At 48.1% G+C, this 15,904-nt stretch overlaps 4 protein-coding genes across 4 annotated transcripts; 3 read left to right on the plus strand and 1 right to left on the minus strand.

Moving 5' to 3' along the window:
• Nucleotides 1-366: 366 nt before the first annotated feature.
• N7496_011067 (CCCH zinc finger protein) lies at nucleotides 367-2,348 on the plus strand (the record flags this gene model as incomplete). Its single annotated transcript, XM_056703980.1, has 2 exons — nucleotides 367-1,968; nucleotides 2,109-2,348. The coding sequence occupies 2 exons, from the start codon at nucleotides 367-369 to the stop codon at nucleotides 2,346-2,348; spliced, it is 1,842 nt and encodes a 613-aa protein (XP_056549940.1).
• A 1,935-nt stretch (nucleotides 2,349-4,283) lies between these two features.
• On the plus strand, nucleotides 4,284-5,190 carry N7496_011068 (GPI anchored serine-threonine rich family protein; the record flags this gene model as incomplete). Its single annotated transcript, XM_056703981.1, has 2 exons — nucleotides 4,284-4,500; nucleotides 4,733-5,190. 2 exons carry the CDS (start codon nucleotides 4,284-4,286, stop codon nucleotides 5,188-5,190), a joined length of 675 nt encoding a protein of 224 aa, XP_056549941.1.
• A 1,805-nt stretch (nucleotides 5,191-6,995) lies between these two features.
• N7496_011069 (glycosyltransferase family 32 protein) lies at nucleotides 6,996-7,815 on the minus strand (the record flags this gene model as incomplete). Its single annotated transcript, XM_056703982.1, has 2 exons — nucleotides 6,996-7,688; nucleotides 7,741-7,815. 2 exons carry the CDS (start codon nucleotides 7,813-7,815, stop codon nucleotides 6,996-6,998), a joined length of 768 nt encoding a protein of 255 aa, XP_056549942.1.
• An 869-nt stretch (nucleotides 7,816-8,684) lies between these two features.
• N7496_011070 (RTA1 domain-containing protein) lies at nucleotides 8,685-9,665 on the plus strand (the record flags this gene model as incomplete). The annotated part of the gene is given in 3 exon segments (XM_056703983.1): nucleotides 8,685-8,977; nucleotides 9,048-9,314; nucleotides 9,332-9,665. The coding sequence occupies 3 exon segments, from the start codon at nucleotides 8,685-8,687 to the stop codon at nucleotides 9,663-9,665; spliced, it is 894 nt and encodes a 297-aa protein (XP_056549943.1).
• Nucleotides 9,666-15,904: the final 6,239 nt, after the last annotated feature.

Below are 15,904 nucleotides of genomic sequence, written 5' to 3' on the forward strand. Positions count from 1 at the left end.
CCGCCGAAACTTTCGCGCCGCAGCTTCGCTCCACGATGGTGTAAAGGTCTCCCTCCTGGGACCTCACAGAGGCACACGATAACCATGAGCTCACAGGGGTTCTCATTTCCTCCTCCGCCTCCCCCGCCTCCTCCCACTACACAACAACCGTCCGCCTACCCCTCTGCGCACTCTGGTCAACACTGGAATGCTCGTGGGTCTGGCGGACGAGGTCGTGGCCGAGGACATGGGAACCGAGGTCGAGGAGGAGGTCATTATTCTTCGGACAATAATCGACCGCCATATTCAAATTCACCAGGCTACAACTACGCAGCAGGCAACTATGGATATCCAGCTCAACCACAGCCCGTATCGGCAACGTCGTACATGCCTCCGACTCCGACTCCTCCCCCACCATATCCTCATGCACAAGCGAATTTCCAACATCCTCAAACTCCGCCCACCTATCAACCTCCTCCTCAGACCTACTCGCAGCCCGCCGGCTCGGCTGCATATCAAAGGCTTCCTGGGTACAACAACGCACCGACCGCTAATCTAGCGCACACGGCACCTTATCCTACGCAAGCTACACCCACATACCCTCCCAATGTGCCACCACCACAGCACGGCCCTCCTTCGAATAATCCGATGATGATGGGATCACCGTGGGGTGGTCCACCAGCACCGCACGGGCGAGGAGGCTGGCCATCCCATGCCCACGGCAATCATGGATCCAAACCACGACATCACAACGGCAACAAGCGAGACCACACGTCTGCATTTAGCAAGCCACAATCAACAGTCCCTCGAACCCCAGCACCACCGCCAGTCCCCAGCTTCGGCAACCCACTCCCTTCGAAACCCCCACCCGCAGCAGATGCCACGAGGAAACCGAAGAAACGCAAGAGAAAACACAACCAGCTGGGGCTGACACCGAAGACTGACGATCACGAGTCAAGCGAGGAAGAAGAGGATGTGGACGAAGAGAGCAAGCTCGCGCAAACGAGTGCCGACGCTGCTGCACCGCTTCAATTCACCTACCGAGGCCAGACGGCGACACTGCAATCACAGTCCGATATCGCAGCGTGGATTGCCGAACGCAAGAAGCGATTCCCCACGCAAGCTCGCATCGATGAGAAGAAAAAGGCTGCTGAGGAGGCCAAGGCCGCCCGTGACGCGGCCCGACTTGAGAAACAAAAGGAGCGCGAGAAGGACAAGGAAAAGCACAAGGCCAAGCAGCAGGCTCCACCGCCAATGTCCACTGGGGAGGCAGCTACGAAATCAGACCCGGTGCTGGACGCGGCGATGAAGGCGCAGCGCAAGGCCGAGAAGATTAAGCGCAATCTCGATCGTGAGCAGAAACGCTTCGCCAAAGCTGAGGCGGAGGCTGAAGCTGCGCGGCTGAAGGTGGAGGCACTGCAGAGGCAGGCTCAAGGTTTAATGGCTACAGAGTCCGCTCAAGAGCAGCCTGGAGTGCCTACTACTGAGCTGCCTGATGTGCCATCGGGTGCTGGAGCGGGAGGCGTGGAAACTATTGAGGAAGTTTCCAAGGCACCTGAATCACTATCAGGCGAAACTACAACCTCCGTTCCAGTTCCCGTCTCAGTCTCAATTCCCACAGCAGCTATCGACGCCGCAAACCTCGTCGATCCCAAATCGGATTTGGGCTCCGAGGGCTCAGACGTCAGCGACTGGACTTCATCCAGCGGCTCTGACTCTGATTCAGACTCGGGTTCAGAAGCGGATTCAGACTCCGACAGTGATGGCAATGACTCCGCACCTGAGGAAGTAAGTTCAAGGCGACAAGGCCCCGAGCGCGTTCCCGCGCCACCACGCGAAGGCAAGAAAATCCCCTGTCGGCACTTTGTGCGCACGGGGCGATGCAACCGGGGTGACCAGTGCAAGTTCTCGCATGAGGTCAGTGAGAAAGGGCCCAAGGCAAAGCCAGCAGAGAAGGAGAAGAAGGGACGAAAGGGACTACTTCAAGCTGTGAGTTATAACTATTCCTCGTGTTTATTTGGTTTCATGTTGGGGGAGAGGGTATCCCATCCCTGTCCACTATCTATACCAAGCATTTGAGGAACCAAACTATTTCCAAGTGACGAAGCTAATTCTAATCGGAACCATAGCTGCTGGACCGGCAAAAAGATGACGAGGACCGTCGGGCTATGGAAGTGATCTCTTGGCTCGGACAGAACGGCCATTTAGCCGCGCTGACAGGTAGTGACGCGGCCAGTGTCAGTGCCAATACTACTGCCAATCCGGATGCCAATGTTCATGATAATGCCAATGTCAGCGTGGATGTTAGCGCGGATGTTGAAGCGAGTGCGCTGGCGAACAGTGCCCCGCAATCGGATACCCCTGTCTAGTCTTGGACCAGCGAATAAATTATGTGAATGAACGAACACCTTGGAGTTTTTTTCCCTTCGATCTGGTTTCTGTTTTCGTCTGACTGGGGTTGTCGAAAGAGGAGGCTGTATAGTGTAAGCCATACAGTATCGCGTCGAGCTATCGCGTAAAAAGTACCGTGCATAGCGCCCGGATACTACAGTACCAGTGTACCTAACACGTCCACCTCCTGAACAAACCCAAGAATTCCAAGAATGCCCAGATCTCTTGGCTGAAGAGGCGCAAACTCAGTCGTCTAGTATTTCATAACGAGGATAATAATAAAACTTAACAACATCGACGAGTTTTGCAAACCCAAGGCCACGACTTCCTTTCATAGCCCGAGTCAGTACTCCATCCAGGGTAGGATCCAATGCAACGTCAATTAGTCTACAGTAGTTAGTACGCGCCCACTCCAAAAACGAAGAATAAGCCCGACCATCAATACAAATGATCACATCCTTCGGTGCTCGATCCTCCTCCGACAGAAAACTAAGGTGAAACTAGTCCGAAGGACCGAGAATTACACAGTTCTTCTATGCAGAGCCTCATCGCTTATCATCAACTACGATTCCTCGAATCCAATACTAGTCCCCTCTACTATTGTCATACCAAGCCAAAACTATTATTAAACAATAATAAAACTTATTTTCTTTTTGCCATCCACCCTCCATCGAGTCAACAGGGCCGATCAAAGAGGGAAAATCTAAAAACCCTATGAACAAAAATAGCCCCCCGAGATAAAAGCCCACTCGCTAGAAAGGGTTTAGTCCAACCGCTGCGCCTCTCCGCACGATTATCGCCGAAGTACTGCCTAGAGCGCCTCTGGAGTCGGGCGAGGTGGACAAAGAGGCTAACAGGCTAACAGTAACCGAGGGGCAGACATTGCCTCCCATGAGCGGTCTGCAGCGTTAGCCACATATGTTACTTATGTATAGGTGTGATGATAGGTGGTATTCGAAGCGAGGAATGGACTTGGAACTACTTGGACTAGGGGGCTGCATGGCCAAACCTGCAGCTGCCAGGGACTGGGCACGAGGAGAATGCCACGAGACTTCATGGTGTTAGTGTGTTAGTGTTATCAGGCTACGATTATTTTCCAGGGCCCAAAGCAAAGAATTCCCACTTTTTTTCCCTTTTTTCCCTTTTTTTTCCCTTGCTCTTTCGCGCATCTAATTTCCCATAATTCTTTCCACAATTTCCGGGGAGGGGATCCAGCCCCTATTGGCCCAACGCCCAGTCAAACCCAATTGCAAGCCCGTGATGGCGCCCTTTTTCCACTTTTCCACTTTTCCACCTCCCCCATCACGCCTCATCCGGACCAATAATACTCACCCTAGGAATGATCGCGCCGGCTCGCGATTTGACTATTTGATTTTCCCAGGGCCTTCCCTTTTAGCGTCCTTTTGCTAGCCGGTGCTTTCCTAGTTCGGGCGGACTGACCATGGGGCACAGGCCCTGTTTGGACGGATTTACTGACTCCTCGGGCTCGAGAAGGTTTACTACTGGTTAGCATGATTTCCAGTGACCGTTCGTGCCCTCCAGACTGGGATTAGTTCATTATGATTTATGAATTTAGCTAGATATGTACAGGATGGACTATGACTGAATTAGCTAGTCCAACTACATAGGCTGGCCTCCAGCTGAAATATATGGTTTCCCCCTCCCTCTCGCCTTCGCCCTTCGTTTGCTCGGCTTTCCTATCCGTTCTTTTACGTTGACTACAACTATCAGCCTTTTCGCCGCTTGATCGCCTTTCGACCGTATTCACTCCTTTTGATCGGCCTTGAATTGCTTTTCTATTTTCACCTTCAGCTCTTATTATTTGCTTGAAAGCTTAATTGCCCTCCCCTTTCTTCTACATTAATACCAACCCTTTTCGACCTTCTTGTTCAATCAAGCAACATACATTCACCATGCGCACTTTCATCACTATCGCTGCTGCCCTCTTCGCCGGTGTCGCCTCTGCGACTAACAGCGAAGCTAATGCCTTCAAGAACCCGGCTGGTGGTTACACCTTCACCGTCGGCGAGCCTACTACCTTGACCTGGAACGCCGATGCCGGTACCACCGTCACTCTGCGCCTGCAGCACGGTTCGGTTTCGACTGCCAACTCGGGCACCATCATTGCTTGTGAGTATCTACATCTTTCATACATACCCCATGCCCATGGCTAGTATCCATCTCCATCCGAACGGGTAGTCGCATCAACGTCTAGAATATACCTAGAATGCGAAGATGCAACTACCCACCGGATGTACCGGAACAAAAACACATTTACACCTTCTCTATACCTAATTGCCTCCCACTCTCCATTCTCAGACCAATTGAACATCCAAAAGCATCACATACTAACATCTCCCAGCCTCCATCGATAACGACGGCAGCTACACCTGGAACGTCCCCTCCGACCTCGCCTACGAGTCCGACTACACCATCGAGATCATCGACGACCAGGACACCTCCAACTACAACTTCTCGCCCCGCTTCACCGTGTCCGGCGCCGTCGTCGCAACCACCACCACCTCTGCCTCTAGCACTTCCACCTCTGCTACTTCCACCTCCACCACCGTCTCGACTACTTCCACCAGCTCCACCAAGACTTCCTCTTCTTCTTCCGCTACCCCCACTACCATGACCACTTCCAGCTCCAGCGCTAGCTCCACTGCTTCGTCTACTACCCAGTCCAGCACTAGCGCTGCTAGCACCAGTGCTTCTAGCACTACCTCTGCTGCGTCGGTTCCTACCACCAACGCCGGTGTTGTCAACCGTGTTTCTGGGGGTCTGTTGGCTGCTGTTGCTGGTGCGGCTATGTTGCTGTAGATTTTAGATTCAGTTTCTGAATTCTGACCCTGTGGGGGGTTATTTGAGGGAGTAGGGCTGATGGGGAGCCGGACTTCTACTTGTACTCGTTTTGTGGGGTTGGTGGTTGTCTTACTTTCATATTGTCTATTCAGTGACATTGTTGATACCGCTGAGAAGTAGGGTTGCTGGTATTTTGCATCATGCATTGTCCATATGCGGGGTTGAGTGTTTGACTCGGGCTGATGGCCTTGAATATGTTTGGATGTATTTTGTTATGATTTGGAAATTTTATTATCTTGTGCATACCCATTAAAACTATCAGGCCTTGATTATTGTAGTTTCTCCTCGTCGTATCTGTTTCGTCTAGTTGAATTTCGGATCTGTAGGTTCTGATCAGGGCTGATGTGTTCTGTCTGGCATAGATCGCAGATGTACTTGTTATCAGACGTCATCATCTCGCCAGAAATCCGGGGGTCCGAACTAGTTTTGATATTGCAGGTCCCTCAAGTATGTGACGCAGACACTATCCTTAGTAAGATTGTACCGAGAGGTAGGGACCATTGCTATGTGGCATTCAAACCTGGATTTGAATGTATGCCTCGCGCCTTAGCAAGCACTGTACGCACAATACGCTTTCGAAGCAGCGTAATGGAAGGACAGCGTGTCGGGGAAATACCTCATCCAGTCTTCAAACAGAACGATTTCAAACCCTACAGCGAGAGATTAGACGACAGCCAGATTTTCCACAGTATTCTTGCAACCACCTGAACCGTCGGCACTTGGTAGACAACAACTCCCCTCGCGATCGACTGTGGGTCCCCGGAAATCAGTCATTCCTTCATAATCGCCGCAACGCCAACCAATTTCCCGACAACAACCCAGCGAATTTAAGATATGTACGGTACTCCACACAATAGACTCATTTAATAAATCTCTCCAATGATTCAATCGCCAAGTATTACTCTTCTATCCTATTTTGTAGCGTCAATGGACATCCCGCTGTACTTACTGAGTGCGTCCTAAATGGGGGAAGACGGAGAATTTTCTCCCCTGATGTCACCAAGCGACAGAGTCCCAGCCTAGTGCGAGCCTAGCTACAGAAACGTTCAACGGACTGGTCTTAGCTTCGGTGGACTGAGCGGAGTTAATAATGAGGATCAACACCGCTGCGGTGGAGTCGCAACGGCTTAGCGTCGGTAGTAATTTCCTTTGCCGGGTTGATGTTTTTCGCGTTCCTTGGTGCTTCTACAGAGGCTAATGAACGAGAAATGATTCGAGAAGATATGGGCGAGTTTGCCTAGTGAGAGGAAAGGGGACTTGATATCGTGATTGGGTGAAACTATGTATACCAGACCCAAATAAACACGGCCAGAATTGCAGACTTAGGGGGTATACACCTGACACCGGCTTTGGGCATGCACAATAGCCAATGGAATAAGACTGGAAGGAATATACAATATGTAAAGAATAAACCGAATTGGTTCCAGTCAACACTGATCAAGATGCAGTCCTTCGTTCGAGGGCATTCTCTTTATCACGTGACCGCATAGAATGCAGAATCAGTCACGTGTGGCATGGACACTACGAGTGGGGGCTGTATTTTGTAGATGGTCTCAATTGCCCATCAAGAAAGTACGGGTGGCTAATAGATGCAAATGTTTAGAAAATGGAAACTAAGCAGCGTGCAATTCTCAACGGATCTTAAATAATTTATATAAGCAAATAAACAAGCATGGAAAGCGAATAAAATCTTCTTGTTCAACACTCTCCTTCAAAATATACATTGAAACCTCCAGCCCTACCCTTTGAGCTTCGACATCCACTCAAGCTATATTAGAGTCAATTTTCTTGCACATTCCAACCAGAGCCTTCCGCAAGATTGTACAAGAAATAACCAGCACATAATTCAAGACGTATATACCAGCAATAAGCCCCGCAGCTCCCATACTAAACCAAATCCACGGCCGATGTCCAATCCACATCAAAACCTTCGCGTCTGCTCGATGCCAAGTGCTGCTTTCGAGATCCATGATGTATGGCGCCAATACGGTCGCATTTACCACATTCACCGTCGACGAGGGTAGTGAAGGCTGCTCGAGCAAATATTCTTTCAACACCATAGTCAAAAATATCGGTCCGGCAGAGATCATTATCGCGCAATAGGGTTGCCATTCAGCCCAGAAATGAGTAATCGCATTAAACATGGGTAGTTTAGCAATCGCGGCTTCGTATGCCGGATGCTTATCGGAGGTTATCAGAAAGTCGTTTGTTACCCCTGTTGGTTGCGTGGATTGGAAAAGGGAATGATGCATCCCCATATCGGATTCGAGCTGGTGCATAGGTAAAGTCTGATTGCACCATGTATCCATATCCAGGTAGATCCCGCCATAGTGGTACAGAACGAAATAGCGAATCGAATCTGCGCGCTGGATAGGAAAGGCGTAGTTATCCCAGATATCCAAGAACCAGGAGTATTCAGCGGAAAGAAAAGCACGAGCTGACTCGTCAGTCCCTAGCTAGATATCACAGTTAGCGAAATTCGAAGTTGACCTATGTCAGACATTTTACCTTATACTCCCATTCTGCATAGACCTCCTTACAAGATCGTTGCGACTCAACCCATTTGTCTGGAATGGTCTCCATGGCCGTGGTCTGGTGTAATATTCGGGGTATGGTGTTCAGTCGGTCTGACTGGTTCCAAGATTCCAAATTGTCAGAACCGGAAACGCTGAATCGAGGCCCAAAGAGCTCTTGATTCCTTTAAAGTAGAGTAATGAGAGGTTTGAAGGCCTGCAGCAACAGCCCGACAATCATCATATCTATCACGAGTAGATATGGCGCAACTTTCCTTAGTCGGGTGTTTCTGTCGACGTGAAAACCACATTTTGGGTTCCCGTTGGAGACACTCTTCATCGTATATCTCATCGCTGTTGGAGGCAGGAGAGGCCATACGTCAAAATCGTTTCCCGAGAGCAATCATCCTCAGCAGAAACATGTGCTTTCTGGTCCAATGGAATAATAATACATGGAGGAGGCTCTCAAGTGATTTAAATACTTCTTGATCTACGGTAACCGTGAACGAGTCGAAAAAGTATAGGGAAGATTTTGTTCGAGGAGCATAGGCAGCGTATTCATCTGATGGTCAGATCATCTATAAACGACTGAACGAGCGGGCGAATCAGTTAGTCCAATGGTGAGATACAATAACCATAGACTAGGAGAGTTGGCATACCCACGGACACATTGGATGTTCTTGCATCAGCCACAAAATGGAGGAACGAGCGGGCCAATCAGGCCACTCGATTTAGGCTCAAAATAACCATGAACGAACAAGCCAATCATATTACATTTTTCGATCCACTTGATGACCCACCGATCTATGGAGAGAGATTTTTGCTAACAAACGATGCTGACAATGCGTCTGTTAAAAGCCAGCATAATTCCCAGGTAAAAGACATACCCAGTTCGTCGATATTCATTTCTTTTGCATCGTCATCTTGTGCCAACTCGCAATGGCTAATGATACTTTCGGCAATTGCAACTACGATATTCCAGGCTGGGAATTCACAATCCAAACCTGCTGTCTGGCACAATCGTCTTTCAACTATCGTCCGACCTTCGCCGGAAATCTTATTTTCACCATACTCTTCTGCATTCTTATCATTCCACAATTGTTCTTGGGCATCAGGCATAAAACATGGGGATACATGGCAGGGACAATAATTGGCTTTGCATTTGAGGCCCTGGGATATGCGGGAAGGGTTCGACTTCATATCAACCCATTTGAAAGTATTTCATTTTGGATGTGAGTCAAAAACTATTTTCCGCGAGGTGTCTTAAGATCCGCATTCTGATCACGATATTTGGGGCTGTAGATACCTCATCGCCGTAACTATCGCGCCTGTCTTCATCTCTGCGGCTATATATCTGTGTCTAGCTCGCATCATGCGGTTTTATGGTGAACAAAACGTTCGCTTCGCACCGAGAACAATTGCCATTGGTTTCATGACCTCCGACTTCACGTCTCTCGTCCTTCAAGCCGCGGGCGGTGCATATGCAAGTATGTCCGAAGGTTATACAGCGGACAGGAGGGGAGCGTGGATCATGATTGCAGGCTTGATTCTACAAGTTGTCAGCTTGGGGTGTTTTTAGTTATCAGCGGAGATTTCGCCTGGCGTTATTTTCGAGGATCGGTAGATCAATGTCCGGAGCGGAGGCGTATCAGAGGCACCAACCTGTTCAAGGCTTTTGAAGTCAGCCTACTCGCAGCCACGGTGACAATATTGACACGATCCGCCTTTCGCGTGGCTGAATTGTGGAATGGCTTTTCCAGCAGTTTATGGAATGATCAGGTTGCATTCATGGTTCTGGACGGCGCCATGGTGGGAGTAGCATCGCTACTTCTTTCAGTTTTTCATCCTGGTCCTGCTTTCGGCGGACAGTGGTCGGCTATGAGCTGGTCTTTCAAACGTTCTAAAAATGTTGATGGTTAATTTCAAAAGGTTCGAGTTTGTTAAAGTGTGTTTCTCTATCTCGTTCCGGGTTATGATTAGTATTCCTTCTATGTTTGTCATCTAAGTATTAATTAATTTTTCCAATCTACTAGTAAATATCGGTAGACAAACTAGCCCGTATTTTCACCACGCAATGACCTCCTCAAAGTCATGCCATCCACCGTCTGCATCGTTTCCACGGGTCCTGAATTCGATTCGAAGCCTGCGAGATCCCAAATTCTGTAGACTGTTGAAAACAGAGGAATGGATCCTTCTTGATTCAGGGATGTCATTGCATCGAGGTAGACTTTTCTCACAGCATTCCTCCTCTAGCTCGACACACCTCTCTGCTATCCTCGTCAAGACCTCTACGTGCCAAAATTGACGGGTCTTCGAGATGGCTTTCAGCTGTGCAAGCGCGCCATGACGAGTTTTGCCATCACGGCAAACGGTCGCAATAAAGCTGAGTGGAAATAGAAGGCATTCATCGAGAAGCAAGGAAGAAAATTTGTCGTGTTGGTTAGAAGTCGAACCGATGAACTTGCACATATCCAGAATCGTTTTGAATTCATCCAGGTATGCGTCGTAAAGTGACTGCTCTGAGAAGAGGCATCCGGCCGATAGAATCCGGTTAAGCTTGACTCATTCAAGAGCACAAAGACCCGACATTTCGTTGACCTTCCATTGTTGCATTATGTCTGCTCTCAGATCATTCAACAAGAGGTCAATTTTGGAGAAAGTCTGTTCAAATTGTTCGGACTCGAGTACGATTTCCAACGGTGGACTGCCTTGCAGACAGAACTTGAACAAATTCGCACAGGTTCTTAAGAAATATTATAGTCTGCAAGTCCACTCGTTGATAACAGACCGCGCTTGAGTCAGATTGTGAAAGGCGCTGGGCAAAGAGGTAGTTGGATTTCGAGCCCAAAAGACAGGGTCTGGGATTTGACGTCCCAGGTATATCGTCCTTTGCAGGTCCATTATGGTAAAAGATTCAATAATACTTGGGCTTATGTTTTTGGCCCGCTGTGAGGCTGTTGAGCGTAGAATTTCGGCGACATGGTTCATGTGGAGCAAGACCGCATTGTAATTCTCTTGCAGAGCCTCAATGTGAGTACAGATTAGCGAACAGCCAAGTATTGTTTCGAGAGATGGCGTTTTCGACTTGAGCAGGCCCTGAAGACTGATTCAACTGTAGCATACGTAGGGTTATCTCTAACATTGGCGGGGGTTGAAGGTTACGGGGGTCGGGCACTGTCGGTCTCCTGTGGCATGTTCGCTATTACAGTCTAGGCACCGGGCTCGGACATCTGGTGGGCACCGTTAGCGCTCATAGAGGCCTGCACAATGTCCATAGCGCGGTGTTTCTTTACACGACCACGCTAGGTGGCTAAACTGTTAACATCGGAAATATCGCTTCTTCTTAATCTCTCGGCGTTCCACGCTACCGATATACCGTTAGCCGACCAGGAGGCTATTATTAAGGATGAATTCAGCACCTTCCACGGAGTCTAACCAGATACCTAGCGATGCAAACTTCCCTAGCACTTTGTCCTTTCTCTTTAGCTAGGCTACCTCCTCGATTCGGTAGCCCTACCCTATTAGGTCGTTTTCTTCTATGATTTTCTTAATAGCGTCCGAGTTAGTATTTTCTAGGTCGAAGTCCTCGGTTGGAGTGCGGTATACGACGACTCTAAATCGCGGTTTCACTAGTTTAGTGTTACTTCCTAATTCGTTTAACTATTCGGTGTTATTACGGGCTACGTTAGCCGACTCTATATCCTTGAATCGTATTATATAGCCGGTCTTAGTGGTCCTAATCCCTACTACCTAGGCGTCTTGCGTCGATAGGGCGGTTAGGAGTGCGGTATAAATTCTTGTATTAGCGGTCTTAGTAGGGAGGTATCGGCTAAAAGCGTTAACATCGCTACTTTTATTGTCTACCGGGTCCACCACTATTCTCTAGGTACTAATACGGACGTAATTTTGTTCCTTTTTCGGTCGTTGGTTATTTAATTAGGGGTTTTTAATGCTACCGTTTGCTACTACTGCGGCCCATATTCTGGGCGGTGTGGTCTGTGGCCTGGTTTCGATTCATGTTCGCAGAGCTCTGACTTCCTCGTAAAGCTTTTCATTCTGTTCTTGGAGGATGTTCTGTTCGTGTTTCACTTCTAGGAGCTCGGTTTTGGCGGATTCGATGAGCGCGGTCTGGTTGTTGATAATTTCCTTTAGGCTGTTGATAAGTTGCCGGACCTCCTTGGTCGTCACCCGCCCGTTGTTGTCTTTAGGGCTTGCAAACTCGGGGTTCGAGCACGACGCGGTGGTGCTATCATTTCCACTACGAGGGCTTCGCCTCTTTCGAGGTACAATCGATGGCTCGAAGTTTTCCAGCGAGAACAAAGGTGCCCCTCTTTAGGTATTTGTGGGGGAGGGCTCGGGCCCTCCCGCGGGTGGATCAGCCATAGGTCCGGGATAGTTCCCGCTCGGCAACCTACCACGTTTTGTGTAGCAATAGTATCAACCACAACGATCAGGTCAATTCCGTCCTTGTCATCCACAAAATACAGTCGTGGCAGTGACTCTTTTACAGTGCTGACCGTTATTGCCTTCCATACTTAGAAACAGAGAGATACTGTTTTAAACCCTAATCACACGATTCGCTAACCCTTATATGGCTAGGTCGGTATTTAAAGATTTGTTCCAGATTTGCATGGTAATACTTGGTGACGCGCGCTGCGCACGCTATGGCCCTGAAACGAAAAAAAAAAAAAACGAAAACCGAAATGGGCCGCATAGCCATTATGGTGGGAGAGAAGGTTTTCGAACAGCTAAGGGCGGTAAGTTGTGAACTTGTGTTCTAAAGTGCGTCGTGGTAAGGGGACAGATCTATTTGGACCACTTTCTAATACTCGAAATTGGAGAGTTGGCTCAGAGCATCGAGTCAGGTTGACATGCGTCAGTATTTCGATTTTCTGTAAAAGATGAAGACCTCTTAGCGATCGAAGTCTTGACATTTGCACATGTAAAAGTCGAGCCTGATACATTGTAGTCAGTGAGGCAGAAGGCGGGGCACATGGGCACTTGCTTCCGTCGCACCTAATAACCCTTGAAAGTGACAGTCTAGGCAAGGGACGTGGCAGCATGAAACATTGAAGAGGCGGTCAGTGTCGAAGCCCTGGTGAGTATAGCCAGGGGTTTGCTTAGATCTCTTGCCACCTTCGGGTTCTTCTCCAGCATCTCTTGAAGAGATGCTGGCAAGTGCATTAAGGAGTACCGTCGGAGGCGGTCTGAGGAAGCACTTGCGCTCACGCTGATCGCTAGATTTTGCCTTCAACAAGTTGTACCGGCAGACGCCACCCGTGGTGCCGCAGGGCTGGCTCCCGATAATATCACCTGCCGGATATCGTGGCCATCGTCCGGTCGAGCCGCTATCTATGCCGACCAAAAGACCAACACGGATTGATGGTAGTGAAGCAAGCAGGCTCGAGGCTGTGGTAGCCGAGGTGGTTATGTAGACTCCGGAAGCCAGTTCCACCTCCCTGCGAATCAATCCACCCACACATACTGCAAAAACGTTAGTGATTGGAGGCAAAAAGGCGACAAGGAAATGAGAAAAAGAGCCCGTCTCATACTTATTGGAACTGGAATTGTGTCGATACCACCAGCGGCGACGTCCGTGATACCTACTAGGGATGATCATCTTCCCGCATTGGTTATCATTACTATTTTAGAATTCAAGTTCACCATTCCTCATCACATTCAGATACCGGACCCATTTTCGCTTCCTAACTTCTCACGCGGCATAGTTACCTCAGTTCCCTCAGCCGACCCACCCAAAAAAAGCGGTGAATTTGGCAGTCCACCGCCTGCTGCTTTAGCGATGCTGGCACGGCTTTTTGGAGGCTGATTAAGCAACCTCATCGGGTTAGCATGGCAGAATCGGCAGAATTTTGCCTCATCATTGGCCGTGGTCTGAGGGAACTGAGGTAAAGGCACAAGTAGGCCTAAGCGCAGCCTCCGTAACCAGACCTGGCGGACGGCCTCCTGTGCGTCAGCGTCCTGGTCCAGATTACCACGGCGCGTGTATTCTTCTGAGACATACCACCTTGCCTTCCTTGTATCTTTCAATTCTCCGCATCGTCCCTATGAAAGTCGAAGCGTGATGCAAGTGCGTTGGCAGGGTGAACCGGCATGGATTCCCTCAGCCGTAGTTTTAGCCCGGTTGTGAGAAATCTTTCTCTTCTTCTGATGGAATCGTGACCCAGTCGCATATTCAGTATACCAATTTTAAAGGATCGCTCGGGTTCACCGCCAGTGGTAAGAATGTAAGCTATCCGCGATTTACTTACCCCTCGCTACACTGAACCCTAAAGAATCCGTTGAGGTGGGTAGGGATGGTTATGTTCCACCCCTTGCTTGAATGAGCTCTCAGCTTTACATAACAAAACCAAATATTCCAGGATCGTTGTTATACTAGTCCTCTGCCCAACATAAGGGTAGATATGTTTAGCATTGCAATTTCACGAAAACCCGACTTCAATCTCAAATCTCGTCAAAACAGAAGAAACACCGGCAATATGAAGTTCTTTAGTATTCTTTCTACTCTTAGCTTTGCTACATGTGTGGTGGCAGGTCCTGCGATAGACGCCGATGGTGAACTGGAAAAACGCCAGGTATAATAATGAGGGCCAGATTTACAATGACTTAGAGTGACTATAAATGTACAGCGCTGACTACGATGGGATATTAACAGGGAGTAAGTGACCGAGCTTATATTGAGATATGTCTATCAGAATAGGACTGACTGCGGTGTGATATGGACAGAGCGTAAGTGATTAAGCTTATATTGAGATGTGGCTATCAGAATACAGGGTTGACTGCGATGGAATATGGACAGCCTGTGAGTGATTGACCTTATATTGAGATGTGGCTATCAGAATACAGGACTAACTGCGATGGGATGTGGGCAGCTTGTGAGTGATTGAGCTTATATCAAGATATGGCTATTAGGATATAGGGCTAACTGCGATGGGACGTGGATAGTGTGTAAGTGATTGAGCTTATATCACGATATAGCTATCAGAATACACGGCTAACTGCGATGGGACGTGGATAGCTTGTAAGTGATTAAGCTTATATTAAGATATGGCTATCAGGATATAGGGCTAAATATAATGGGATGTTGACAGACCGTAAGTGATTGAACTTACATCAAGATATATCTATCAGAATATAGGACTGACTGCGATGGGATGTGGACAGCAAGTAAGTTATTGAGCTTATATTAAGATGTGGTTATTAAAATATAGGGCTGACTGCGATGGGATATGGATAGATTGTGAGTGATTTAGCTTATATTGAGATATAGCTATCCGAATATAGGGCTGACTGTGATGGGATGTGGATAGGCAGTAAGTGCTTGAGCTTATATTCAGTGTAGCTATCGGAATATAGTGTTAACTACGATGGGATATGGATAGGCAGTAAGTGATTAAGCGTATATTGAGATGTGGCTATCTGAATAAAGGACTGACTGATATGTATAGGCAGTAAGTTATTAAGCTTATATTGAGATCTGGTTATTAGAATATAGGGCTAACTACGATGGAATGTGATTAGCTTGTGAGTGATTGAGCCTATATTGAGATATGGCTATTAGAGTATAGGGCTAACTACGAGGGGATGTGGATAGCTTGTGAGTGTTTGAGCCTGTATTAAGATGTGGGTATCGGAATACAGGACTAACTGCGATGGGGTACGGATAGTTTGTAAGTGATTAACCTTATATTAAGATATGGCTATTATGATATAGGACTAACTACGATGGGATATGGATAGATTGTGAGTCATTAAGCTTATATTAAGATGTGGGTATCAGAATATATAGCTGACTGCGACGGGATGTGGATAGCCTGTGAGTGATTGAGCTTATATTAGGATGTGGCTATTAGAATATAGGGCTGAGTACGATGGGATATGATATGGACAGAGCGTAAGTGATTAAGCGTATGTTGAGATGTGGCTATCGGAATGTAGGGCTAACTACGATGGGATGTGAACAGGAAGTAAGTGATTGAGCTTATATTACGATGCGGCTATCAGAATATAGGGCTGACTGCGATGGGATGTGGATAGTGCGTGAGTACTGAGCTTTTATTAAGATGTGGGTATTATAATATAGGGCTGACTACGATGGAATATGGATAGGCAGTAAGTGATTGACCGTATATCGATCGACA

This window comes from Penicillium cataractarum, assembly GCF_028827025.1.
Source record: "Penicillium cataractarum strain IBT 29864 chromosome Unknown utg000009l, whole genome shotgun sequence".
Taxonomy (NCBI): domain Eukaryota; kingdom Fungi; phylum Ascomycota; class Eurotiomycetes; order Eurotiales; family Aspergillaceae; genus Penicillium; species Penicillium cataractarum.